The sequence below is a fragment of the Ovis canadensis genome, chromosome 6 (assembly GCF_042477335.2).
Source record: "Ovis canadensis isolate MfBH-ARS-UI-01 breed Bighorn chromosome 6, ARS-UI_OviCan_v2, whole genome shotgun sequence".
Lineage (NCBI taxonomy): Eukaryota > Metazoa > Chordata > Mammalia > Artiodactyla > Bovidae > Ovis > Ovis canadensis.
Genome location: NC_091250.1, coordinates 130553288 through 130580665, shown reverse-complemented (window position 1 = coordinate 130580665; position 27378 = coordinate 130553288). Strand labels below are relative to the sequence as shown.

Sequence of the window (27378 nt, the reverse complement as noted above, 5' to 3'; positions counted from 1 at the left end):
TGGTGAGGGACAGGGAAGCCTGGGATGCTTCAATCCATGGGGAGTCCCAAAGAATCAGATACGACTTAGCAACTGAACAACAAAACACCCACAGGGAACCCGAGGGTCTTTGCACATCCAGTGCTCTGGTCTTCTGCCCCTGGAACAGTGAGCGGCCCCCAGCCCCATTCCCTGTCTTTCCCACTACCCTGACACCCTGAGCTCTAGAGGGTGCTCCTTAAATGTTTTCTACTTCGGGATCATTCCAGGGGAGTCCTGTTTTTAAAATATGCCCCTTTAACAGCGTACGCATTGTCATTTGTAATTTACATGCCCAGAGTTTTGCGGTAGAGACAGCTCACAGCATCCTTGACAAGCCAGCCTGAGCTCTCCAGGTCTTCCTGCCTTTGTCCCACCCTGACCTCTGCCTCCTGCTTGCCCCCCACCCCAGTAAACTACCCCCCTCTGACACATGGGCGCCCCCTACTCTGTCAGGCACCCGGGCACTCCTGCACCCTCCTGTGCCCCCTACCTCGTACCCACCTCCCATCACTGTAGCTCAGGGCTAAACCAACATTCTCCCACTTAATTCTGACAAGTTCCCAAGTTTGAAGCCTAAGCCAATGGCTTGCCAACAGTGGCCACTGTGAATACCATACAGTCAGTTTCTTCAAAATACATCTCTCTGTTTCACCAGGTCTATTAAATCTAATAAGCTGGGGCCGGGGGTGGGGGTGGTTTCTGTAATAAATGGACAGGCAGTGACCTTTAAGAGAGTTTTAGACATATCTCACTAGTTTTAGTGAAACAGAAATATTATAACACAATAAATCTCTTTTGCCCTTTTCAAAATTCCTGGTTTCTTGCATATTATTAACAAAAAACTGCCAGGACTTTAAACCAGGGTGCAGGCGAGCTCTGCACTTTGAGGATTAACGTCTTTGTCCAGAGCAGTAGCTGGGAGGAGTCTGTGAAGTGGGGAGCTCAGAGGTGCAAAAATCGACCTGAAAATAAAGCTTCTTCCATCCTCAGGAAGGGGAGACACCAATGAAAATTTAGTGCAATTTCGTAAGCGCTTAAGGTAGAAATTGCCACTCCATGAAGTTGGCAGACCACACGAGGCTTTTTTTTTTTTTTCCAGAAAGAAATAAACAGCAAGTGCAGAGGGGGTCCAAGCCTCTCCTGGGGCGGAGCGCTTGGGTCTGGCTGGACTGCCCAAGTGTTGGACCATCAGCCACCCTGCTCCGCGGGACGCCCTTTGGACAGCAGCCCCCACCCCTCCAGTCTGAGACTCTGAGTCGCGTGTTGGGGTAACGCTGACGGGCCCTTGCAGTGTGACCCCCCCAGCCCAGGGGCCCATTTCCTGCATAACTGCTGTTGCCTGCTTCTTGTCATTTTCCTGTTTTTCTTTTCTCAGGCCACACTGAACATCAGATCATCACCCCGTGGATGTGCCTGAGGCACCCCAAACCACACTCACCGCGACCCCCCCAACCCTGCTCCTCCCCCATGTCTCCTTGCTCTCCTAAGTCTCTGCCGTCCACCCAGCAGCTGCCCCTGCAGGGCCCCGGGCCTGGTCTGCGGCCCCAACGTCCTGCTCTCAGGAAGTCTCCATGTGCCTTCCTGCCGGGACAGCGCCTCCACCCCATCCCTGGCGGTTGTTCCGTTTGGGTTGACATTCAGGGTAACCTGACCGTGGGGAGATGCGTCAGACCGCAAATCCTCCAGCAGTGGCTGCTGCAAGAACAGCAGGAGGTGGGGGCCAGCCGGGCCTGGGTCCTCTTTTCCCCGATGGCGACCTAACTCCTAAAGGGAGTGGTGTCCAGCCGCTCAGGCCGGGGCAGGGGGTGAGAACAGACACATCTCTGGGGGCCCCAGCATGGTGAGCCCCTCCCTGCCACCTTACCTGCCGCCAGGTGTGGCCGCAGTCCGACGTGATGTACATTTCCTCTTTATATTCCACCAGCTGGGAGCCCAGGTTACCTGGTCCGGAAGAGAAGAGATGGAGCTGCTCTTAGGACCGGACACTCTCCCCTGACCGAGGTCTAAGCACAGCCAGGGCCCCGAGCCAGGGCTGGCGGGGGATGCACCCTGGGTCTACGCCACCAAAGCCACAGTGGATGCACCTTCTGCCCTCCTGGGTGCCGACAGGCCTGCCATCACCACTGCGGGCCCTAGTCTGCATGGTAAAGGGTTAACTTTGCCCAGAGAAAGCCGGCCTCAGGCAGCTCAGGCAGAGCCCAGGTACAGGCAGAGCGTGGGGGCCTCAGGAGACCCACGGGTGAGGAGTGGGGTTCAGGAACAAGAAGCATGGCTGGGGACCACGCGGGCCAGGTGAGCAGTGTGTGGACCCAGCAGCCCGTGACGGGCTTTAAACTGGGGCAGGACACGGCTGGGTTTGCATTTGGAGGTAGCCCCTGGGGGATGGGTAGAGGGGAGGCCAGAGGCCGGTCCGGGCAGCATGGGGCCGTCCAGGACAAGCACATAGTAGGTGCTCATTAAGCATCCATCGAGGGGCCGTTTGGAGGATGGGGAAGTGGGCACCAAGTCAGCTGGGCGGCCAACAGGCTCCTCCTGGGTCCTGGTTCACCTGACCCTATACCAGCCTGGCAGGTGGGTCACCAGCCTCGAAGGGGCCACTCTCCGGGGCTAGGACTTAATCTGGGGGTGCTGCTGAGTGGGGGCAAAGAACCCCTGCTTAGTAACCAAGGTGACTCCGGTTTGAAGACCAGGAGGCTTGGCCGAGTGGACTCCAACAGGAAGAATGTTGGTCGCCTGGAGGACACGGCTCCAGGACGGTCACGGCAGCCTTGGAGCTGGGCTGGGTGACCCCAGACAGCCTCCGGGGAAGGGGCTCCAACAGCAGAATTTTCTGACATGTCAGATTTCACAGGCTTCTGTTCTGACCACATGATGATGGTGGGGGAGCCAGGGACCTGAGCTTCCTTCCAGGATGAAGGGGACTTGCTTTGAGGACACAGTAGCCCTTCCGGACTCTTCCTGGAGCCCCAGAGGCCCCTGACCCAGCAACCTGAGCAGCACATGCCCTCTGGCGCCTTATCCACATGGTGCCCTCAGGAGCGCCTCCTCCAGAGCCAAGTGTAGATGTCACTAGACAATCCCACGGGAGAGGGATCGTTCTCAGAGATGAGTCAAAGCCAGTTCAAGCAGAGCAGCCAAGGGCTTGCATGCCTGCCTTTTTTTTTTGAGGTCCAACCAACATCCAAATCATCCATCCACCCTTCATCAATTTATTATCCATCCATCCATCTCTCATCAATTTATTATCCATCCATCCATCCTTCCTTCATCAATTTATTATCTGCCCATCCATCCCTCATCAATTTATTATCTATCCAGCCTTCGTTAATTTATCATCCATCCATCATCCTTCCATCCCCTCGTCTCTCCTTCATCAGTTCCACCCCTCCCCCTCCCCCTGCACGTATCCATCAGCATCTGTTGAGTGCCTGCTCTCTCCCCAGCCTTGTGCTAAGCTGCAGGGGGTGCCAGCTGAGCAACCACAGCCCTGGCTCCCAGGGACCTCTCCACCTAGCCAGGGAAGAAGGATGCCCTGCAACCGGGGCAGGGCTGAGGATGCCTGGGATCCCGGGGAACCGTGAAAGCAGAGAAGGGAAAGGTAACAGACCCACGAAGGAGGGGAATCCAGGAGCGATTCCTGCAGGAAGCGACCTCTGCCCCTTGCCTCGAAAGACGAATGCCACTGGTCAAGCGAAAGGGGCAGATGTGCCAGGCAGTGGGCTGGGCCTTGGCGACGGCAGCGAGGTGGGAGGGGAGGTTGGTCAGGGGAGGTGGGGCAGAGGGGCAGGTGCCGAGTTGGGTTCCCTTCTACCCGCCCGGCCATGGCAAGGCGCTCAGGAAAAGCTGCTGAGCACAGTCAGTGGGGTGACGGAATGAAGGCAAAAGCTGGGGGTTGGGGGGTGGGCAGAGGACGGAAGGGGTGCCCTTTATCTCCACCCCCTGTCCTTCCAGACACCAACAGAGATGCCAGGACCCGTGCGTCCAATACCGAAGCCGTGCAGCAAAGGCTACAGGGTCAGCACAACCTCACAGGCGGATCTGCCGCCCGTGGTTTTGGGGGGAGTGATGTCTCTCTTTTAAGTGACGCGATCTGTTTTCCTTGCTTAGTCTACCAAGGCTGTCAGGCTGCCAGTCACCAAACAGGCACAGGGGCAGGGGGCGGGACATCAGGGGAGATTCAGAGGACACGTCCACAGGCCATCAGAGCAGAAGGCTCTGCAGGAGCTTGGAGGCCGGGGCCCTCACCTTAGGGAGAGGAAACTGAGGCCCAGGGGACGTCCCCGGTGCTGTGTCCCTCCTGGCTGCTCTGGGCTCTCCTTGGGCCTCCTCCCCCAACAGTCTGGCCTCTCTGCCCTGCGTCCATGCTCTCAGGGCCTGGCATACAGTAAGCACTCCCTGAATGCACGTTTCCTTTCTGACCTTCCTTGGCCTGCAGCTTGCAGAGCGGCCAGGACCTCAGGGCCCGAACAGAGCAGAAGATCAACACAAGACCCACCCCCATCTCCTCTTGGCCGAGGAGGAAGGCGGCCTGGACCAGGAGACAGGGCTCCTACTGGGGGCCCCGGGGGCTCTTCCTGGCACAGAGAGGACGGAGGTGTTCCGAGCTCCCCTTCCCGGCCCCTCAGGGTTTTCCTGGCCGTGGGACTCCCCCGGAGCTGTGTCCAGGAGGCGTCTGCAGCCTTTGCTCTGTGTGGCCCTGAGGATTCACCCCCTGGATGCAGAGCCAGAAGCAGCATGTGCTGCGTGGGGGGCCCAGGACCTGGCAGGGCGGCTCCGGGAGGTGCAGCGCCCGCCCTACAGCAAGAACTCGGGAAGGGCCAAGTCCGAACCGGACCGGTCCCCTCAGTCCAGACCACGCATCTGTGTCTGCTGCCTCCTTAGAAGCTCGTCCCCTTGACGCGGCCCAGCCAGGGGAGAACGTTCCAGCTGGCACCCTGGCCTGCCGCGCTTATTGCTGGGTTCACCCTCTGAGGCTGCTTCTCGACCCTGGTGGTTAGAAGCCAATGTTCCTTTCTTTGCTTCTTAAATTCTCCTTTTCCGACCTCATTGGAGTCACCGCTGTGGGTCTAGCCTCTCGTCCATGGGCCCGGAGGACAGGCTTCCAGCAGAAAGCGCCTGGCGTGGAGCTCGGCTCAAAGGCGGTGGTGCCCAGGCGCTGTCTAAGTGATAGGGAGAGCTGCGGAAACACGCCTGGCATCCACCAAACAGAGGTCTTTCTCTCTTTCTGCAGATGAGGGTGCTGATGTTCGGAGGCACCAGTCACGCCCAGAGCCCAGCAGCTGGAATGTGGCAGAAGCCGGGCGTATGGCAGCCTCTGCCTGTCCCAGGGTGAGGGGTGAGTGATGGGAGATCCGCGCAGAGGCTCCCTGGAAACAGACAGCCATCACCCCCCGGCTGCCTCAGGCGGCTCAGCCCAGACAGAGACAAGCCCTCATTTGGACCCACTGCTCCTGCCGCTTTGCCCAGCCCACAGGGGGCCACCAGTGGGAAGCTGGTCCCTGCTTAGCAGCAGCGGCGGGGCCCGAGGGAGCCCAGCTCACTCCACCTCCCCTCTCTGGTTCTCTGTTCCCAGCAGACACCCAGGGCTAGATGGAGGATGTAAAAAAATTCACACCTCAGTTGGCCCACGTTGTACAGATGGCTCCATCTCCATCTCGGGAAAGCCATGGCGAGGTTAAAAAGCTGCGGAATGGAGTATAAATGCAGCATCCTGCCCCTGGCGGGGGGACAGTGAGGGGAGGGAGGGAGGGGCAGAGGGAGGCGGCCATCCACCCCCTGCGCTCCCCCTTCTGTGACTCGCATACGGTGAGCGAAGCTCCTGCAGATCCTCGCAGCTTCCCTGGGGGCTGGAACGCTTGTCCTGAGCTTTCAAAGTCTTCTGAGTGCTGGGAACGTTTGAAACTGTGCCTTTTGCACTTTTGGTCAAGAATTTGAGGTTTCAAGCCATCATGAACGTGCGTTTTAAATACACCGTTGCCTTCGGGTCCAGGGACCTGAGTCCACAAGACCGAGGGTGCCTGACACAGGTGGCCTGACCCCTCTCTGCGTGGGAGCTGGTGCCCCACGTGCGGCATTGAAATCGCATTTTTGTCATCGACACCCGCCTGGAAGCAGGAGGACCCCGCCCCAGTGGCAGCCACTGACTAAGACCCCTGGGGCACGGATGGGCAGAAGGAGGCCCAGAAGCGGAAAGCTCTTCCTTGCCGTCATCTCTGTCTGGTTGTATCGCTTGCCGCCCCCCACTGAAACGCCCCCCTCTTCAGGATAACGTGCATCTTCCCTCCTCTGTCTGGAAGGACGGCCCTGCCGCCTCAGCGTGGCCATTCACTCGTTCACTGGCTCACTCACTCATTCTTTCACTCTCATTCACTCACTCACTCACTCACTCACTCATCACTCACTCACTCATCACTCACTCACTCACTCATTCATTCACTCACTCACTCATTCATTCACTCACTCATTCATTCATTCACTCACTCATTCACTCACTCATTCATTCACTCACTCACTCATTCATCACTCACTCACTCACTCATTCATTCACTCACTCATTCATTCACTCACTCATTCATTCATCACTCACTCATTCACTCACTCATTCACTCACTCATTCATTCATCACTCACTCACTCATTCATTCACTCACTCATTCATTCATCACTCACTCACTCACTCAATCATTCATTACTCACTCATTCATTCACTCACTCATTCACTCTCTCATTCATTCATTCACTCACTCATTCTTTCATTCACTTATTCATTCATTCACTCACTCATTCACTCACTCATTCATTCATTCCTTCATTTACTCACTCAACTTACTCCTTCACTCACTAACTCACTCACTTATTCATTCTTTACTCACTCATTCATTCCTTTACTCATTCATTCACTCTCTCATTCACTCACTTATTCACTCTCTCACTCATCACTTACTCACTCCTTCACTCACTCACTCATTCATTACTCACTCATTCATTCACTCACTCATTCATTCATACTCACTCCTTCCCTCACTCACTCCTTCACTCCTTCATTCACTCACTCCTTCATTCATTCACTCCTTCATTCATTCACTCACTCATTCATTCACTACTCATTCATTCATACTCACTCCTTCATTCACTCACTCATTCATCATTACTCATTCATTACTCACTCATTCATTCACTCACTCATTCATTCACTCACTCATTCATTCACTCACTCATTCACTTATTCACTCACTCACTCATTCATTCACTCCTTCACTCACTCACTCATTCATTACTCACTCATTCATTCACTCACTCACTCACTCCTTCACTCACTCACTCCTTCACTCGCCCTCTCATCACTCACTCACTCGCTCACTCTCTCACACACAGCCGCCAGGCGGGGACACGTCTGCTGGAGGGTCAGATGCGTCATCCAGCCCAGGGTCTGGGGTCCAGATTCTCCAGGCTGCAGCTGGTGCTGGAGCAGAAAGAGGGATGGAGCCCCGGGGTCAGGCAGCCATGAGCCCTGGCCCAGGCCTTGGCGGTCCCTGCTCTGTGACGAGGTAGACACGCTGTCTCCCTGACTGCCGCACGCCCCATCCACGCCTGGGTGTGCACAGCTCCAGCCTGGCCCTTCTGCCCCCAGGACCAGTGGCCGGCTGGTGAGCCTGCCCCAAAGTCTTGCTCTCTGCAGTTTCAAGGGGCACAGCAGTCCTCCCAGGGCAGGGGACTTCCTTTCCCAGAGGAGCCTGGGGTGGGTCTCAAGCTTCAGGAGGACACCTTGCAAGTTGCGAGCAAGTCTTCCCTCTCCTCAGGTTCGCTGCCTCCTCTGCAAAGTGGGGGTGCTGACCTCTCAGGGTCACGGTGGTGATGAGAGGGGCCTGGCAGGGGAGAAGCGGCCACCGTGCCAGCTGTGGGCAGAGCATCAGGGCTGAGCTGCCGAGAGCTGGTGAGGCTGTCCCCTCTCTGAAGGGTGAAAGGGAAGCCAGACGCCAGCCGCTGCCTGGCACTGGACTTTTAAAACATGTGATTTTATTTGCAATGATTCTTCTAACTCACATAAACCTTATTTTAGAGTTTTATTTGATCAGCACACATTCAGTGACCCCTGAATAAGTTTCTAGTTTAATGGGGTAGACAGACACAATCACAACATATGTTTCTTTTTTCCCCTTATGTAAGTTGTATGTGTGTCTCTCTCTCCCAACTAGAAACTTCTTTAGGGACCAATAACTATCAACCATGATACAGATTACCCTTCCATCCACTCACCCATCCATCCTTCCATGGATTCATGCACCATTTTGTTTTCCATCCTTCCATTGGGCCATCAGACTATTATTCTTTCAACTATTCAAGTATCCTCTGACCCATCCTGCCCCCCATCCATCCTTCCCTCCTTCCATTCATCCATCCGTCTGTTCCTCCACTGGTCATCCACACATCCATCCATCCTTCCATACATCTGTCCATCCATCTATCCATTCTTCCATTCATCTATATCCATCCTTCTATCCATCTATCCATCCACCCTTCCATCCATCCATCCATCCATTCTTCCATTGGTCATCCATCCACCTATCCATTCATCCATCCATCTGTTCTTCCACTGGTCATCCACCCATCCATCCATCCTTCCATACATCTGTCCATCTATCCATCCATTCTTCCATTGGTCATCCATCCACCTATCCATCCATCCATCCATCCATTCATTTAGTGAACACCTATCATGTGTCCACTCTGGACCATGCAGACGTCCCTCAGGGGGAGGTGCCAAGAAGCCTGGGCTTCCTGGGGATGCTGTGGCGCTGTTCCAGTGGACACACCGTGGCCCCAGGCCTGTGGCCGTCAGGTTCCACCCCGAGCCTGGAGCTTCGCGTGGGCGGTGTGGCTCCCGTGGTCTGGCCACGAAGGCGGCCTCCTACCTGCGCCCATGACCAGGCCGGGGGCGCTGTCCCTGGTGTGCACGGTGCCCGACACGTAGGGGTTGTCTGCCCAGCGCAGGTGCAGGTGCAGGTGGCAGTCCGGCTGCAAGGGGGAGAGGGAGTCGCGGTCAGCGCTGGGGAGGGAGCGGCGACCCGAGAGAAGGCAGGGCCCAGGCGGACGCAGCCCCGTGGGTTCCGGGCGGGAAGGCAGCGCCAGAGTGTCTTAGAGGAGTGGGAGGAAGGTGGGAGGAGGCTTGGAGGCTGACCCCTGGGTGAAGGTCATCAGGTTGGGGCCAAGAGGGCTTCTCCAGAGGAGGGGCCTCCCGGCCTGGGTGCTGGAGGGTGGGTTCCCCAAAGTGGCTCCTGAGTGCAGAGCTGGGCCACAGAGCGGGACTCCAGGAGCCTGCACGACCCAGGGCCACATTCATCCACCCAGAACCTTCACTGGGGGCCTCTTACGTGACCATGGGCATCAGGGGACAGCTGTGGGCAGCCCGTAAACTCTGCATCCTCTGGGGGAGGCAGGCAGCACAGTGGGTGTGTGAGAGCCCAGGTTACTCTCGACCATCAGCAGAGTACATCAGGGACACAGCCTGGCTGGCGCCCTGGCTGAAGGGGCAGAAACGCTGGCTGTTGGAAGCCCTCTACCACGCCTCGTGTTGCTTGGCGGCCGCCTCAGGGCCAGCACCGAGCCACACGCTTTACGAGGTGCAAAGGCTCTCAGCACCCATCCTGCCATCCCCTCTGTGCTGGAGGGGAAACCGAGGCACAGTGTGTTTAAGCAACTTCTCACGGCTGGGGCTGGGGCCACAGCTGGGGCTGCCTGGTTCAAAGTCCACACTGTAAGCCCTGCGGGTGGGATGGGGGTGCTGGCCCTTCCAGGCAAACCAGGCCGGTGGCGCCCAGAACGAGGAAGTACCAGCTGGTTCTTGTCCAGCATCGTCAGACCCCCACATCTGTCTTTGCCCCAGCTGCCTGTCCCCCCATCCCCCCTACTCTGCTGAGATGGTAGAGGCCAAGCCAGCTCCCTGGGGTGGGACTGGGGGGCCCAGGGGAGTAGACGAGCTGAAAGGATGTATCCTCTGGACTGACCCTCCTGAGTCTCCCCAGACCTCGGTGACTCACGACCACAAGCCCCACCAGCCCTCGGTCACATCTGCGTAGAACACAAAACCACAGGACCTAGGACGAGGCCCCAGGTCTCCACACAGCTCCCCCCAGGCCACCAGACACGACCCCAGGGAGTGACCTGCCAGCCATCAGCCAGGACTGCCTGTCGCCCACCCCTCCCAGGGACACTCCATACTCTACCATCTACCGAAATCCATCTGAGAGACCTCTCTTTTCTCTACATTTAATGTTGCTTTAACACTTTCTTCTGGCCCGTGAACTGCATACATTTTATATAGATTATCCGAAGGTAAAAATCAAAGCGATCAATAAATTGGATATTGATCTGGGCCAGGTGCCCAGGGCCTGATCCAGTGGGAGAGGAGCTTGATTGGTCTGTACCAGAGTTTTAAAGTATATATTAGTTTCATCACACCCTGTATGGTTTCGTTCATCGCAAATGTCCAGAGCAGGGAAGTCTATAGACAGGAAGTGGACTTCAGGGCAGGGCGTGGGGTGAGGAGAATGGGGGTGGTGGCTCAAGGGTACAGGGTTTCTTTTTGAGTCTAAAGTGGACCGTGCTGATGGGCGCCCAGCTCTGTGACGATTCCAGAAACCACTGAATTGTTACAGTTTAAATGGGTGAATTGTATGGGATGTGACCGGCATCTCAGTCAAGCTGCTAAAGAATAAAGTAAGAGGTGGCAAAATGAGCTGGAAGAGCCCCACTTTTAAGCAGACTTGGTGGGCTAGACCCTCCCCAGGGCAGCCTGAGGTTGGCAGGGCCCCGTGGGCAGGCAGCTTGGTCGCTGAGTCCCCCCAGACGGGAGCCCCCCAGAGAAGGGGAGCCCTTGGCTGAGCAGGATAAACCTGACCTGCTGCGGCAGGTTAAGCTGCAGCCTGACCTGGATTTCTCCTGGTTTCTTACAACTGAGAAGCAGGTTGGTGACCTAACACCTTCGGGGCACCTTCAGCCCCCTCTCCCGGGGGGTGATGGTGTGTCTGGGGGAGGGGTGCCCATGACCTCTGTGAGCAGGGCCAGTCTTCAGCTGCAGAGGGAAACTCAAGGCAGGAGGAGACGGCGCCTCTGCAGGGACATGGCCCGTCCTGCTGTGTCCACAGACGTGCTCCTGGGCCAAGAAGGTCCGGCCCAGGCACGGCCCTGCTCTGGCGCCCCAGGAGTCCCGGGTGCCAGGTCCTGGGTGGAGTGGCCACGCTCCCCAGCTTGCAGCCAGCCCTCTGCACACACCCTGACGCTCTGTGCTCACAGTACCACTATCTCTGGGAGTGGTGAGGCCTGACTTCCCTTCCCCATCCCCAGCCCACTGCGGCTGTCTTAACTGCTGGACGCTTGATGGGGGCACAGATGGAACATCTCAGGGGTCCCTGTGGTCACAAGTGGCCCACAGGACCCTGGCAGGGCTGTGGTCCCCTTTTGAGCCACACAGGTCCTTCCAGCAGGTCCTGGAGCTTTGGGGGCGCTCTGCCGGGGTTCTAACTTGCTGACACAAGGCCCAGCCATGTCTGCGCTGAGCTGATGAAGGGATGGCAGGCCTGGAGAGGCCGACCCACAGGGCCCTCAGCACCTGCACAGATGATGGGAGGGGATGCACCGAGCACCAGGCTGCTCTTGGGGTGCAGAGTTAGACACGGCGGGGTCCCCCAGGGCTACCGAGGGCACGGGTGGGAAGACCTCAAGGGCAGGTTGATGCCAGGGGAGGCGGTGCTGAGCGCCTGGTCCTGGAGAGTGGGCCTGGGTACCTGCAGGGCCTGGGTGGGTGTGACGGGCTGAGGGGGCAGGACCACGCTGCCCCAGGGCGCCCCTTCCTTGGCCCCTCCACACGTGGGAGCTGGCTGGCGTGCTAAAGGGGTGTCCATCAGAGACTGTCGGCTGGCTGGAAGGCCCCACTGTTGGCCACTGTGAGCAAGGGGACCTGCTCACCTGCACACCCCACCGCTCGGCTCAGCCGGTGTCTGAGAAGAGCGGCCATGGACGGCAAAACGGACAGGTTTTCATTCTGAGCCCGAAGGTCAAGAGAGGCAAAACTACCTCCAAGGGCAACCGAGCATCCGAAAACAGGTCTGATCCATGCTCGTCTGTTAAAAAGTCCCCTTCAGAATTTGCTCTGTGGCTCAGGAAACTCAAAAAGGGGCTCTGCATCAACCTAGAGGGGTGGGATGAGGCGGGAGATGGGAAGGAGGTTCAAAAGGGAGGGGATATATGTACACCTATGGCTGATTCATGTTGAGGTTTGACAGAAAACAGCAAAATTCTGTAAAGCAGTTATCCTTCAGTTAAAAAATAAATAAATAAATAAAAAAGACTCCTTCATTTCCCTGTCACTAGAAGGCGATCTTCCCAGCCAGAGAGCTTGTCATATGACCCAGGAAAATCTTTCTGACCCAGAGTTAAAAGAAAAACAGAAGGCTCAGAAATCCCATGTGTCGGGATCCCCAACAGAACTTTTTAACGTGACTGGAAGCCAAAGGATGGGAAAGAAAAATGCCTGACACCGTCAATTCTGAGTGACGCAGTTACAGGTGTAACTTATTTCCCTTTCTCTACATTCCTGCATTTTCCAGGTATTCTGCAATAAGAAGGAATCACTTTTCCGATGAGAAGTAAAACCTCAAGTGTAGCCTGCCCTGTGCATTGAGAGTTTGCACGGCTTAGTGAAGGACACAGAGAAGAGACCCAGGAGGAGGGCCGCGCTGACGCCGCCCCGCACGCCCCGCACGCCCCGCCCACGGCCGCCAGGGCTGCACACGCAGGGGATGGCCGGGGAGCCAAGGACGCGGCTCCTGCCTTTCGGGCCGAGCTGGGCATCCTGACGCTTGTCCTCCTTCCGCTGTGCCCATCGGGCTCTTGGCCTGACTGCCTGTGGCCACGCACCTACCAGCTGGCTCCCACTTTTATTATTTTAAGGCCGGGGCATAAATCTCGAAAGGTTATCTCCTTGCTGAGCTGCATAATTGCAGACAAGAATCTATTCTTAGCGAAAACTTGCTTTGACAGATTAATATGGCTTAACTTTGTCGATGATGATACAAAAATTAGCCCTTTCACAGCAATTCTGTTCTCAGAAGCGCTTTTACAAGTGGCAGGTAATTAATTCTCCCCGTAGGTCGACAGGTGTATTATCCCTTGTTGCTAGCAGGAGGGGGGCTTATGCAGAAGCCAAGTGTAGCCCCCTAGTTGGTGAGGTCAGGGAACGAGGACCTGAGGCTCTGCCCGGAGGGTGCAGAGCCCCACCCTGGTCCTGGGGGGCAGTCACTGGCTGGTCAGGTGGGGTGCCTATCATCTTGAGGGGCCCTGAGGAGATCCAGGCAGGTCCCAAGAGGGCCGAATTGCTTGCTGTTTTGTGTATTGATGTATTCTCAACACCCAGAAGAGTGCCTTTCCATAATAGGTCCTGGTACATGTTTGTTGAATGAATATTCGTGTAAAAGAGGCACCATTGCTCTTTCTGTTTACAGAGCACAGCAATGGATGGGGGCCCCTGCCTGTGAGGAGCTTCCAGTCAGGGCCGGTGGGAAACAGAAGCATGTGTGCCCAGTGAAGGCTTCTCTGTAGAAGGGACATGCAGACAGGGTTTTCAGATGTCAACAGGAGTTCGCTGAATGAAGAGGAAAAGCCTGCCCCACCCCCAGGGCAGCCAAGACATGGGGCAGCCTACACTCGTACTCATGTAGAAAGGCACCCTTGGAAGATCAGGGTCAGCTTGGAGCTCATGAGATTTGGACTGTGTCCTGGCCCCCCCATTTATCCAGCCCCAGCCCCCACTTCCGCAGGCAGAGTGTGCTGCTTGGCCCTTGACACTGGCCGACAGGGCTTAGCACATGCAGCACAAGCAGGCCTGCAACCTTCTTGCAATGTGTCTGCTCACCCTCCTGACCTCTGTATTGCCCAGAGTGTGCCTGGGCTGGTCCCGGGAGGAGGATGCCAGGTCCCTTCTTAAATCATAGCCCCTAGGTGTGTGAGCGAGCCCAGCCTCTCACAGATCTGAAAAAGAGTGACTGCTGTTTGGGGTGGTTTGTTACACAGCACTGTTGTGACCAGAGCTGACCGATACACTCCCCTCTCTGACCTCTTCAGTAAAGCAAGGAATTTCTTACTGCCTTCTCCACCACACCCAGAGAAATAGGTGGCTCATGTCTCTCAGATGGCCCTTCTCAGACGTCAGCGTCTCTGACCCCTGGATCCTGCAGTTGCTGCCGGTGCCCACCCCAGGGAAGGTGTGTGCAGTGAGCAAGGCAACTCACAGGCTTGCAGTTGGTTGGTTTCCCATTCATGTCCGTGCTGGGAGGCCTCAGGTAATCCCAGTCTCGGCCCTTGTTGTAGGTTATGAGTGTCACCACCTTCCCGTTGACTTTCTGGTTTGCCAGGAAGACTCCTTTCACCCCGCGGACCTGGGACAGAAGCACAAGAAGGATGGTAAATGCCTGCCTGGCCCCTTGCGAGAGCTCTGTGTGCAAGGCCTCGTTTGTCCCTGACAACAGCCCTGAGCCAAGGCTGGCTGTACACCCTGGAGGTGAGTGGGGCTCAGGGTGCAAGGGAGCAGAGATGCAGTCTGAGCTCTGACTGGGAGATGGTTCTGTCTGACCCCGCTTTCCAAGTGCATTTCATGTCACCAAGCTGTCCTCCCAGGTCCAGCCTCTGTTGTCAGACAGCGAGCAGAGCCCTGGTCCTTGATGTGCATGCGCATCTTGGACACCCCGTCTTTAGCCTGAGCTCCTGACTCAGAGTCCCAGTCCCTTGCCTCCTTCCCAGGGGACCCACAGGGCCTGGACTAGTGGAGTCACTCTGGGCTTCCCTCCAGGGACTTCATCAGCTCAGCCCCGCAGGAGGTTGCCACAGGAGGTTGAGGTTGGGGTCCATGCTGGTCCCAGCCTGCCCTGGATGAGGGTCAAAGTTCCCCATGCTCCCTTTCTCAGGATTCCAGGGGCCCAGGGAGGTGGGCCACACACACGCCATAGTCAGCCACTGAGTCGGCTCATAAGAAATGGTCAAGCATCAGCAATTCCCAGTTGTTCAATCTAGTGATCCTATGGAGATGAGTTTTTCTGGCAAGTTCCTTGGGCGTGGAGGCCTGAGACCTAGTAACTGAGGCCTGCTGGTGTGGCCCGAGTTCCTTGGAGCCCCCATGGGCCTGAAGCAGCCTTTGCTGCTCTATAAATAGCATGAACCCAGGGCAACTGAGGCACGGACTTACAAGATTTATCTGGAGTTCCCTGACCAAAGGTGAAGCTCAGGGCCACGGTGATGTTCACAGTGCCTTCTATGTGGCGGTCAAGGGGGTCAATAAACAGCATTGCATTAACTTCTCAGACTGCACGAGGTCGCTGCTTTCCTAGGCCTCCGTGGCAAGGGCCCACCAGGTGGGGAGCAGGCTGGGGAGGAACCTGAAGACTCCGATGCAGAGTGAACGGTGTGCGCGTTTCCTGTGGCTTCTGCGACAGGTGACAGACCGATGGGGCTTAAACTACACAAGATCGTGTGACAGCTCTGGGGGCCGGAAGCCCAACGAGAGTGGGTCCCACAGGCTGAGAGCAAGGTGCCGGGGGCCGGTTCGTCCTGGAGGCTCCAGGGAGACGCCGGGTCCTTGCCTTTCCCAGCGTCTAGAGGCACCCGAGGTGCTTGGTTTGCGGCCCCTCCTCCATCTTCAAAGCCAGTCGTGCAGCGGCTCCCTGGGCATTTTTCCATGGTTCCGTGGGTTTCCTGTTCCCTTCTGCTCCTTGCACTCGCGAGGACCCCCGAGAGTGCAGTGGGCCTCATGGAAAGCGCTGGAAACTCTTCCCATCTTCTGTCTGCCGACTCCATCCCCTTTGCCTGTGTCTTCTGCTAGGAGGCTGCTGTCTGGGGTGAGGATGGCGGTCTGGCCTTCACTCCACAGATGATGTTTCGGGGATGGTCTTTCTGGGGGACGACCCGGGGGAGGAGGACCACGGCCCCTTCTCTCTCACTCGTGGTGACGTCACTGTTTCAGGCCCATCTGAGCATCACTTGGGGGCAGGCATCCAGCCTGCCTCGTGCTGGGTTCGAATGCCTTCCCTGATGTCCCAGGGGCAGATTTGATGCTGATTTGCCCGGTGATGGCTTGACGGAAAGCACTCTTTTATATCCCAACTGGTCTCCATGAAAACACTCAGCAGTAAATAACCCGGACCCTCCTGTCGCAGAGAGGTAGGAGCAGGCCGAGTCTCCCTGGGGTGGGTCTGATCAGCTGAGCGCCAGCTTCCAAAGCTGACGTGCCCGTTCCATGTGCCCACCCTTCTCACCGCTGTGCTGGCTTCCTGGGGCTGCCGTGACAAAGTATCACAAAGTCGGAGGGGGCGGGGCTCAAACAACAGAAATTCTGTTTCCTCACAGTGGGGAGGCCAGAGGTCCATGATCCAGGCACTGGCAGCGCGGTCCTCTCTCCGAAGTTCCTCTTCCTCGTCTCCTCCACCTTCAGGGGTCTCCAGGCGCTCTCTGCTCCGTCCTCACAGAGCCCCCTCTCTGTGTGTCTGTGTTTCCTCTTCTGATCCTTATAAGGATGCTTGTCATGGGTTTAGAACCCAACACAAGCTCATCTCAAGACCCTTCACTTAGTGACGCTGCAAAGATCCTTTTCCCTAAGCAGCTCAAGGTCATGGCTTCAATGTGGTTTTACCTTTTTTTTTGGTCGGGGTGGCGGGGGGGTCGCGTTCAGCCCATTACGATGGCATGGCTGTCTCCCAGGTGTGGTCAGGACTTCTCAGGGTCAGGGCACAGGACTGGGAACCCCCATGAAAGTGTTAGTCACTCAGTCGTGTCCGACTCTTTGAGACTCCATGAACTGCAGCCCACCAGGCTCCTCAGTCCATGGGCTTCTCCAGGTGAGAATACTGGAGTGAGTAGCCATTCCCTTCTCCAACCTAGGGATCTTCCCAACCCAGGGATCAAGCCTAGGTCTCCCGCATGGCAGACAGTTTCTTCATCATCTTGAGCTGCCAGAGAAGCCCCCATATCCCCCTTCCTAACCCAAGCTCCAACACAAGGAGGCCCCCAGAGGAGAGCTGCCATTTGGCCTAGAACCAGGACACCTCCCCGCCACCCCTGCCCACCCCAAGCAGTGGTGTGAGTTCACGGCCCTTGAAAGTCCAGGCCTCTCAGGCCAGTGTTTGCCTGTGATGTCTCGGACAAGACATTTTTCCTGGATCTGCCATCAGATGAATGATAACCACGGAGATAATGCAACCGGCACACGTGTAGACTCTTTAGGCCAGGCCTTCCCCACGCACGATCTTGAATCCCCAGAAAGGCCTCTGCTGTGAAAACTGTCAGGAGCTCGCTGAGTACTGGGCTGCTGTAAGTGTTCAGTGAAACAGAGGCCTCCTTCTGTGCCTCCAGTTGGCACAGAAACCCTCTGAGGAAGGTACTACTGGCATCCTTGTTTCACTACGAGGAAACTGAAGCACAGAGAGGTTAAGTAACCTCCCCGAGGTCACACAGCAAATACATATCAGAACTGGGATTTGAGCCCAGGCAGTGGGGCTCCAGAGCTGTGCTCGTAACCACTACCCGTGACGCACATTAGGTGGATTTCAGAGAAGCCAAGTCACTTACAAGGAGGCCCAGCTTTGGGCCTGGCCACATGAGCTCCCTCCAGTCCCCATGGCCTCTCACTGCCTGGGCTTTGGCATGAATTGCCGTTTCCAGGTTCCTCAAGCCTGGCTAACTTCAGCTTGGTCTTAGATCCATCCACATCCCTTCCTCCAGGAAGCACTCCCTGACTCCCACCCCGGGCTGGCTAACTGCCACTCACAGCGTTCTCCAGATGCTGACTCAGCGGGTGGGAACCACTGTTGGGGGCTGGTCTTCCTGTAGAGTATGAAATTCTGGGAGAAGTGGTCTACCCCTCCCCGTGTCCGGGGGATGGGGCCTGGAGCTGGCCGTGTGCTACAGGCGGTACGGATACCCACGGAGGGCCAGGCAATCCTGCGTGTAACTGCGGTGTCTGCGGTGCCCTCATCCTGAGTCAATGACATGCCTTTCCTGCATGTAACTTTTAGCAAATGGCCCTAAGCCGTGGGCTGTGTCCAGCTGGGGCAGTAAACCCACAAATGGGTTCTCACTGTAAACCAATGCTTACATTTATCACTTCCTTGGAGAAGGTGGTTCTGTGCTGCTGTTGATGACTCAGAGATGGAGGCTGCAGCCCAGCTCTGTCTGGGAGGCCTGCTCCCACCCCAGCTGACCTGCTCTGTCTGCTTAAGGCTTGGCTGGCCACCCATGGGACGCTCTCCCCAGCCCGGCAGGGATGGCAGAGTCTGGCAGGCCCACCACCAGCATCTGCTATGAGAATACATTGGCCAAGGGCTCCCCGAGGGAGGAGCTTAATGGTGAATGACCGACGGAGGGAGTGCTGGCCAGGAGGGTGGACAGAGCTTGGGACGACAGACCTGGGCTGGTCCTGGTTTTCTCACTTCCTCCCCAAGTACCTGGGCAGGTTGCCTGCCCTGTCTGAGCCTCTGATTCCTTACCTGTAAAGCAGCTGAGGGAGCCCCTCCAGGGTCTGGTGTGGACAAGGATACAAGAGGTGGCCTTGAAAGGCCGGGTCCCAGTTGGGCCGTTGTGGATGCGGGGCTGATATGTATGGAATCAAGCGCATGGGAGCCAGGAGCCCCAGTTCAGAGCCTCTGACCTGATCAGGTCAGCCCTTTGGCATCATGCGACAGGAGCACGTGGAGGTTTAAATGGGACACAGATAGGGTGGGACCCCCAGGGAGGGCACTGGGGGATCTGGGAATCTCAGGCAGGGAGGCCGCAACCCCCAGCCCCAGAGACAGGAGCTGCAGGCCAGGGCAGAGATAGGGATCTAGAGAGAGCTGGACAAAGGTGAGATACGCAGAGCGGGGCGGAGACCAGTCCTGGGTGGGGGGAGGCAGCGAGGCCAGCAATGGGAGGGGTCCCAGCCTCTGTCCCTCAGCCTGTTTCCATGCAGTGGCGTTCAAGGCACGCATGGCTCTGCAGATGACAGCTGACGAGTAAGTTGACGGTGGAGACCGCTAACCTGAACCTCAACTCAGCAACATGTCATCCCCACAAAAGAATTCCATTCTTCTCACGAGCAGTGTTACACAGTGCTCCTAGACTGGATTTTGAATTTCCCCACAAAGAGTGAGTTTTCTCTCTTGCTCTGAAAGTACCTGCATGGTATCCTCTAGATCTGCAAAGCCTAAATTAGGGCATTTTTGCAGGGTGGGATGGGGGCCCGGGAGGGAGTGGGAGGAGCCGGGGAGGGAGTGGGAGGAGCCGGGGAGGGAGTGGGAGGAGTCGGGCAGGGAGTGGGAGAAGCCGGGGAGGGAGTGGGAGGAGCTGGGGAGGGAGTGGGAGGAGCCGGGGAGGGAGTGGGAGGAGTCGGGTGGGAGTGGGTGGAGTCAGGCAGGAGTGGGTGGAGCTGGGAAGGGAGTGGGAGGAGCCATGGAGGGAGTGGGAGGAGCCAGGGAGGGAGTGGGAGGAGTTGTGAGGAAGTGGGGGGAGCCTGGAGGGAGTGGGAGGAGCCTGGGTGGGAATGGGAGGGGCAAGGGAGGGAGTGGGAGGAGCTGGGCGGGAGTGGGAGGTCCTGGGTGGAAGTGGGAGGGGCAGGAGGGGGAGTGGGAGGAGCCGGGGCAGGGTGGGAGGGGCCGGGGTTGGAATGGGAAGGGCCAGGGCAGAAGTGAGAGGGGCCAGGAGGGAGTGGGCGGAACCCAGGCTGTGGGCCCGAGACGCCCCTCAGGTCCCACCTCCAGGATGTCGATGACCACGTTCTCCTCCGCCTGCCGCGAGCTGCGCACGTCTTCCAGCACCAGTGAGTAGCGCACGCCGCGCGTGTCCGACTGGTACAGGTTGTAGGTATCGGTCTGGTACCACTCCTGCACGGCCACGAACACCTGGCTCTCGTCGGTGCTGATGACCTGCAGATCCTGGGGGCGTGGGGGAGCGGGGTCAGTGCGGGCTGGGGGCCGGTGCGGGGGAGGGAAGCTGGCCTGGGCGTGGGGGGTAGGGGGGATGGGGCAGGCCTAAGGGGAGGAGTGGGCAGGCCTCAGACCTGGTGGGACTGGTGGGGGACGGCCACAGCCCTCTTGGCGTCAGGCTGACCCAGATTTTCATCCCGGCTCTGCCCGCAGTGCCCTGTGGCTGTAGACAAGTCCCTTGACCTCTCTGGGCCTCCGTTCTCCCAGCTTCAAAATGGGGGTCATGTTCCCACCCTCCACATTGGGTAGGGGTGCTGCCCAGACACTGGGCGGGGTGCAGTGACACCTCCCCCCACCCCTGCCCCTGCCATGCCGTCTGCCTGCTTGTCCCTGCAGTTAGGAGGAGCCTGAGACTCCCATGCACCCCAGACCATCACCCCTGGGAGGCAGGGACGGGCCTCCTTCCGGGCCCCTCCCCGACTCCATCCTGAGGATCAGATAAGCTATCTGTCAGTTCACTCACTCAGCATGTGTTCATTAAGGGCCTGCTGTGTGCCAGGAGCTGTGCTAGGCCCTGGGCCCTGCTGGGGACCCACACTGGTCTCTGCCCTCCAGGTTGTTCACTGGGAAGGAGGGCTGGATTAATTCGCTTCAGCCTCATGCCCGGGGCCTCCTCGATGGCCTGCTACATACAGAGAGCTGCCCTTTGCCCACAGTTCCTCCAGGCCAGGACGCCCCTGCCCTTGGTCCTCCTGCTGGACACACAGCTAACAAGGCCCGTGCAGGGCAGTGGGCGGCTCAGGGCCTGGCGGGAGCTGAGGGCAGGCACCTGGCCAGCAGGCGGGCAGGAGGCCTGCCCCGAGAAGGTCAGCGGCCGAGGCCAAAGCCTGCCTGGAGCACGATGCCTGGCAGCTCTTGAGTGGGCCAGGCGCCCCCTCTCAGGATTTGTTCCAGATTTGACAATTCAGAATAAAGAAAAAAATCCACAGTCAAATAAAAAGGAAGAAGAAGAAACCCAGGGCTAAGCTGAATTTCTTGTTTTCCTTTTCACTCCCAGCCAGCGCCAAACGCTGCGTGGGAGCCACATGAAAAGGCATCTGAACAGACCTGTTTCAAAGCCATAACGAGCTTTTATGCTGCAGCCTCTCCGGTTTGCCTTCTATCACTCCTAGACTTTTATTGCCCCTCTGGCGGAGGCGCTTCCAAGATCCAGGAGCCGAGGACAGATGGCAGAGGGGGCGGGGTAATGCTGGTCACGACCGCGGCTCCGCCCACCGCGGCCGGTGTAGTTTGGGGGTTCTCTTCCCTTTACAGACTTTCAATCCGGTGAAGAGGCCGCCTGGGCAGGGTGCAGGCCGGTGAAGGCCCCTCCCCTCCTGCCTGTTCCCACCCCCACCTCCTGGTGCTGTGCAGCCAAAAACAAGGGCTTTGCAAAAACGAGGGGGGCAGTGCTGTGAAACAGCTGCGATGCACCTCCCTCCCAGGGGCAGCCCTGCAGCGCGGCGGGGCCCTGGCCCACGGACCCCGAGCAGCTCACAGCCAGGGAGGGCTTACAGAGCCAGGGCCACAGGCCTGCGGTTCCCTCTGTGAGACGGGACAGCAGGGTGATGGCGAGTGGGAGGGCTGCTCCTGAAGCCTGGGAAGTGGGGCATCTCTGCTCCTCTCGCCCACCTCCCCTCTCCTATTTCTCCATGCTAAGCCAAGGTGTCCTTCCGGGTACCACTAATCCTGCAGCCCCGCATGAGAAAACCTTCTATTGGCCCGAGGTGCTGAGCTCACGCAGTGCCCAGCATCAGTCACACGGGGATCGATCAGTATTTACGGCTATTGCCTTCATTCTGAGTTTGCCTCCCCCACACCCGGGTAAATGTTTACAAAACCTGAGTAGACATTTACTAGAATTTGGGAAACAAAGGAAAACGCATAAAGGGAGTAAAAGTTGCCTGTAGTACTGCTCCTAGAGAAACCTGATACAAACATTTAAAAATGTTTACTTCTGGGCTTGTTCCCAAATGTGATTCATATACTTTCTCAAGTATGGTTTGTAGCTTGCTCTTGCGTGTTGTATGAGGAGCATGTTTCTCTGTTGTTACAATTATTTATAAACACCACTTTTAGTGACTGCATGATATTCCCTTTTGTGGATGTACCATATTTCACTGAATATTTCCCCACTTGGTGAGCTTTTTAGCATCTCCAGCATGATGTGCAAAACAGGCATAAACATTCCCAGACATAGATCTCTGTGTTCTCTGTATTACCACAGCATAAGTCTAAAAAGGGAAATTGCTGCATCTGAGAGAAGGAGCATTTTTAAAGTTGTTACATTATGTTCCTTTCCCCCAAGCAGAGCTAGAGGGCGCTCGTTTCTCTCCACGCACTGAGACCAGTCTTTTAAAAATCCTTGGTGTTTAGAGAGTGATAAGTAATATACAATTTTCCCCTTAAATCATTCATATTATTCTTCTTTTAAAAGGAAAGTTAGAAGCAGAGACATTTGTTGACTCCATTTCTAAACAAAAGACATTAAAATATCACACATAGGTACATGTGTTTCCATGTGTGTGTATACTTATACCGGCTTCCCAAGTGGCTCAGTGTAAGGGGTCTGTCTGCCAATGCATGAGCTGCGGGAGAGATCCCCGGGTGGGGACGATCCCCTGGAGGAGGAAATGGCAACTCCAGTATTCTTGCCTGGAAAATCCCATAGAGGAGCCTGGCCAGGTACAGTCCACGGAGTCCCAAAGAGTCTATGGGGTCACAAAGGACATGACTGAGAGGCTGAGTGCGTGCGCGCACACACACACACACACACACACACACACACACGTCTATATGTCTGGAGAAATATGTGGAAACATCAGAGTTGCTAGTGTTTTTTATCAGGGAGAATTAGGTTTGATTATAAGTAATATAGGGGCTTCCCCAGTGGCTCAGAGGGTAAAGCCCCTGCATGCAATGCGGGAGACCCGGGTTTGATCCCTGGGTTGGGAAGATCCCCTGGAGAAGGAAATGGCAACCCACTCCAGTATCCTTGCCTGGAGAATCCCATGGATGGAAGAGCCTGGTGGGCTACAGTCCATGGGGTCACAAAGAGTCAGACACGACTGAGCGAGTTCACTTCATAAGTAATATAAACTGCAAAAAAAAGTGACTCAAATGAGATAGAAACTCATTTTTCCCCAAATGTAAAAGGACTCCAGAGGTAGACATCCCAGTGTAGAAGCTGGAATCACCAGGGACAGAGACGCCAGGAACAGAGGCTCCTTCTGAGTCACCATTCTCCTGCCCAGTTCTGCCCCATCTACTGATGGTCCAGGATGATTGCTAGAGCTCCAGCCAGCCATCTTGTCAATGTGCAAGGCAAAAGGAGGGAGAGAGGAAAGAGGAGGGAAAGGCTAGTGTTTAAAATAGGGCTCTGAGAAGTCTCCCAGACCTGACGATTCCACTTAATCTCATTGGCCAGATTTCAGAAATCACCACATGTAGCTGCAAGGGAAGCTGTAAAATTTAGTCCCAGCTGGGAAGCAAGGCACCAGCTAAGATTTAGGGTTTGTTAAACTAAGATGAAGAATAAGAATGAATATACAATGAACAAAGTTAGTGGAGGTGATGGAGTTCCAGCTGAGCTATTTAAGATCCTAAAAGATGATGCTGTTAAAGTGCTGCACTCAACATGTCAGCAAATTTGGAAAACTCAGCAGTGGCTACAGGACTGGAAAAGGTCAGTCTTCATTCCAATCCCAAAGGAAGGCAATGCCAAAGAATGTTCAAATTACCATACAGTTGCGCTCATTTCACATGCTAGTAAGGTAATGCTCGAAACCCTTCAAGCTAGGCTTCAGCAGTATGTGAACTGAGAACTTCCAGATGTACAAGCTGGATTTAGAAAAGGCAGAGGAACCAGAGATAAAATTGCCAACATCCACGGGATCAGAAAGAAAGCAAGGGAATTCCAGAAAAATATTTACTTCTGCTTCACTGACTACACTAAAGCCTTTCACTGTGTGGATCACAACAAACTGTGGAAAGTTCTTAAAGAGATGGGAATACCAGATCACCTTACCTGTCTCCCGAGAAACCTGTTTGTGGGTCAAGAAGCAATGTTAGAACCAGACGTGGAACAACATACTGGTTAAAAATTGGGAAAGGAGTATATCAAAGCTGTATCCTGTCACCCTGTTTATTTAATTTCTATGCAGAGTACATCATGTGAAATGCCAGGCTGGATGAATCACAAGCTGGAATCAAGATGCCGAGAGAAAGATCAACAGCCTTAAATAGGGAGATGATGCCGCTCTAATGGCAGAAAGCAAAGAGGAACTAAAGAGCCTCTTGATAAAGGTGAAAGAGGAGAGTGAAAAAGCTGGCTTAAAACTCAACATTCAAAAAACTAAGATCATGGCATCCAGTCCCATTACTTCCTGGCAAATAGATGGGTGGGGGGAAAGTGGAAGCAGATTTTATTTTCTTGGGCTCCAAAATCACTGTGGATGGTGACTGCAGCCACAAAATTAAAAGATGCTCGCTCCTTGGAAGGAAAGGTATGAGCAACCTTGACAGCATATTAAAAAGCAGAGACATCCGTTTGCCAACAAAGGTCTGTATAATCAAGGCTATGGATTTCCCAATAGTCATATACCAATGTGACAGCTGGACCCCAAAGGAGGCTGAGCATGAAAGAATTGATGCTTTCAAACTGTGGTGCTGGAGAAGACTCTTGAGAGTCCCTTGGAGAGTCCCTTGGTGCAGCAAGGAGATCCAACCAGTCCATCCTAAAGGAAATCAGTCCTGAATAGTCATTGGAAGGACTGATGCTGAAGCTGAAGCTCCAATACTTTGGCCACCTGACGTGAAGCACTGATATTTGAAAAGACCCTGATGCTGGGAAAGATTGAAGGCGGGAGGGGAAGGGGTAACAGAGGATGAGGTTGTTGGATAGCACCACTGACTCAGTGGATATGAGTGTGAGCAAATTCCAGGACATAGTGGAGGACAGGGAAGCCTGGTGACTGCAGCCCATGGGGTTGCAAGGAGTTGGACACAAATGAGCGAAAGTTCCTACAACAGTGGCCTTGAGGAATGAAGTGAGATCGTCACGGAAAGGAGGAACGGAGTGGAGAACAGGCAGAGACGGTGTATATATTGGCGTTATTCCATTAGTTGTAGTGAAACCATTTTAAAGAAGTACTCTTGGAAGGCTTAAAAACATTTTAGTAAGAATGATAGGGGAAATGTCCTCATAGATTTTTACATAAAATTTAAGGAACAGCTGAACGAACCAAAATCTTCACCAAATTCTTCCAGCACTTTGAATGTTGCAGCTCCAAAGCCTCCAAGCTTTCTGATAACAAATCTGCCTACAGTCTTACTGATGGTCCCTGTATGTGATGAGTGACTTGTCTCTTGCCGCTTCCAAGATTCTTTCTTTGTGTTCCCACAGCTTGATTATAATGTCTTGGTGTGGAACTCTTACTAGTGTTTATGCTACTTGGAGCTCACCAAGCTTTTAAAGATCTTTATAGTTATATTTTCATCAGTTTTAGGGAAGTTTCAGGCTTTCAGATAATTCCTCTGCCCCTTTCTCTTTCTCCTTCTCCCGGGACTTCCACGGTTCGTATATTGGCTGACTTGACGATGGCCCACAGTCTCTTAGAGTTCACTTTTCTTCATTTTTTTTCTTTCTGTCCCCCAGGTTTTCTCATCTCAATTGTCCCGTCTCCAGAGTTCTCTGCTTCTTTCTTCTACTTGCTCACATCTGGTTTTGAATCTCTCTAGTGGACTGTCCATTTCAATTATTGTCCCTTTTAGCTTCAGAATTTCTTTTTGGTTCCATGTGTTCTATCTATTTTTTTGCTACAGAGGCACATTAGAGATACTGTGGGTTCAGCTCCAGACCACCCCAAAAAATCAAACATCACAATAAAGTGAGTCACACAGATTTCTTTGTTTTCTCAGTATATATATAAAAGTTACATTCACACTATACTGTAATCTATTAAGCGCGCAGTAGCATTATGTCTTACAAAATGTATATACCTTAACTAAAAAGTACTTTATTGTTAAAAAACAGGTAACCACCATCTTAGACTTCAGTGAGTCATAATCTTTTTGCTGGTAGAGGGTCTGAACTAGTTGTTGACAGCTGCTGTGTGATCAGTCTGGTGGTTGTGGCAACTTCTTAAAATAAGACAACAATGAACAATGCTGCATCTATTCACTCTTCCTATTTTGAATAATTTCTCTATAGAATGCAATGCCGTTTGATAGCATTTACCCACAGTAGACTTCTTTCAAAATTGGTATCAATCCTCTCAAACTCTGCCATTGCCACTCCAACTGAGCTTGTGTAACATCTAAATCCTTTGTTGTGATTTCAGCAATCTTCACAGCATCTCCACCAGGAGTAAATTCCATCCAAGAAATCTTTCTTGCTCATCCATAAGGAGCACTTCTTCATTCCTTGAAGTTTGGTCATGCTGCTGCTTCTAAGTCGCTTCAGTCGTGTCCGATTCTGTGCAACCCCATAGACGGCAGCCCACCAGGCTCCCCCGTCCCTGGGATTCTCCAGGCAAGAATACTGGAGTGGATTGCCATTTCCTTCTCCAATGATGAAAGTGAAAAGTGAAAATGAAGTCGCTCAGTCGTGTCTGACTCTTTGCAACCCCATGGATTGCAGCCCACCAGGCTCCTCCATAGCTTGCAGAAATTCAGTCGCATCTTCAGGCTACACTTCTAATTCTGGTTCTCTTGCTAGTTCTACCACAAAAGTCTTAAACCTTTCAAAGTCGTCCATGAGGGCTGGACTCCACTTCTTCCAAACTCCTATTGATGTTGACACTTTGACCTCTTCTCATGAATCACAAATGTTCTTAATGGCATCTAGAATGGGAGATCCTTCCTAGAAGGGTTTTGATTGACTTTGCCCAGATCCATTAGAGGAGTCACTGTCTATAGCAGTTATAGCCTTGTGAGCTGTATTTATTAAATATTAAGACTTGAAAGTTGAAATCACTCCTGGATGCATGAGTTGTAGATTGCACCCTGTGTCAGCAGGTGTGAAACCAACATGCTGACATTAATCTCACTGTATATCCCCATCAGAGCTCTTGGGGGCCAGGTGTACTGTCAAATGAGCAGTGATATTTTGAAAGGAATCTTTTTTCAGAGCGCTAGGTCTCAAGAGTAGGGCTAAAACAGGCAGTGAGCCACACTGCAAATAGATACACCATCATTCAGGCTTTGTTTCATTTACTGAACACAGGCAGAGTAGATTTATCATGATTCCTAAAGGCCCTAACATTTTCAGAATGGTAAATGAGCATTGGTGTCAACTGAAAGTCATCAGCTGCATTAGCCCCTAACAAGAGAGTCAGTCAGTCCTTTGAAGCTTTGGTGCCAGGCACTGACTTCTCCTC

The 27378-nt window shown here is 54.6% G+C and overlaps 1 protein-coding gene across 2 annotated transcripts in view; it reads right to left on the bottom strand.

Annotated features, from left to right (window-relative positions):
• The window catches only part of SORCS2 (sortilin related VPS10 domain containing receptor 2), a 491847-nt gene that overhangs the window by 34854 nt on the left and 429615 nt on the right, over nucleotides 1-27378 (bottom strand). For both annotated transcript variants that reach the window (XM_069594798.1, XM_069594797.1), the window contains exons 9-12: nucleotides 19790-19969; nucleotides 14306-14452; nucleotides 8933-9035; nucleotides 1886-1962 (exon numbers count right to left, since the gene is read on the bottom strand). In XM_069594798.1, coding sequence (XP_069450899.1) covers nucleotides 1886-1962; nucleotides 8933-9035; nucleotides 14306-14452; nucleotides 19790-19969 — 507 coding nt within the window. The remainder of the gene's footprint in view (nucleotides 1-1885; nucleotides 1963-8932; nucleotides 9036-14305; nucleotides 14453-19789; nucleotides 19970-27378) is intronic.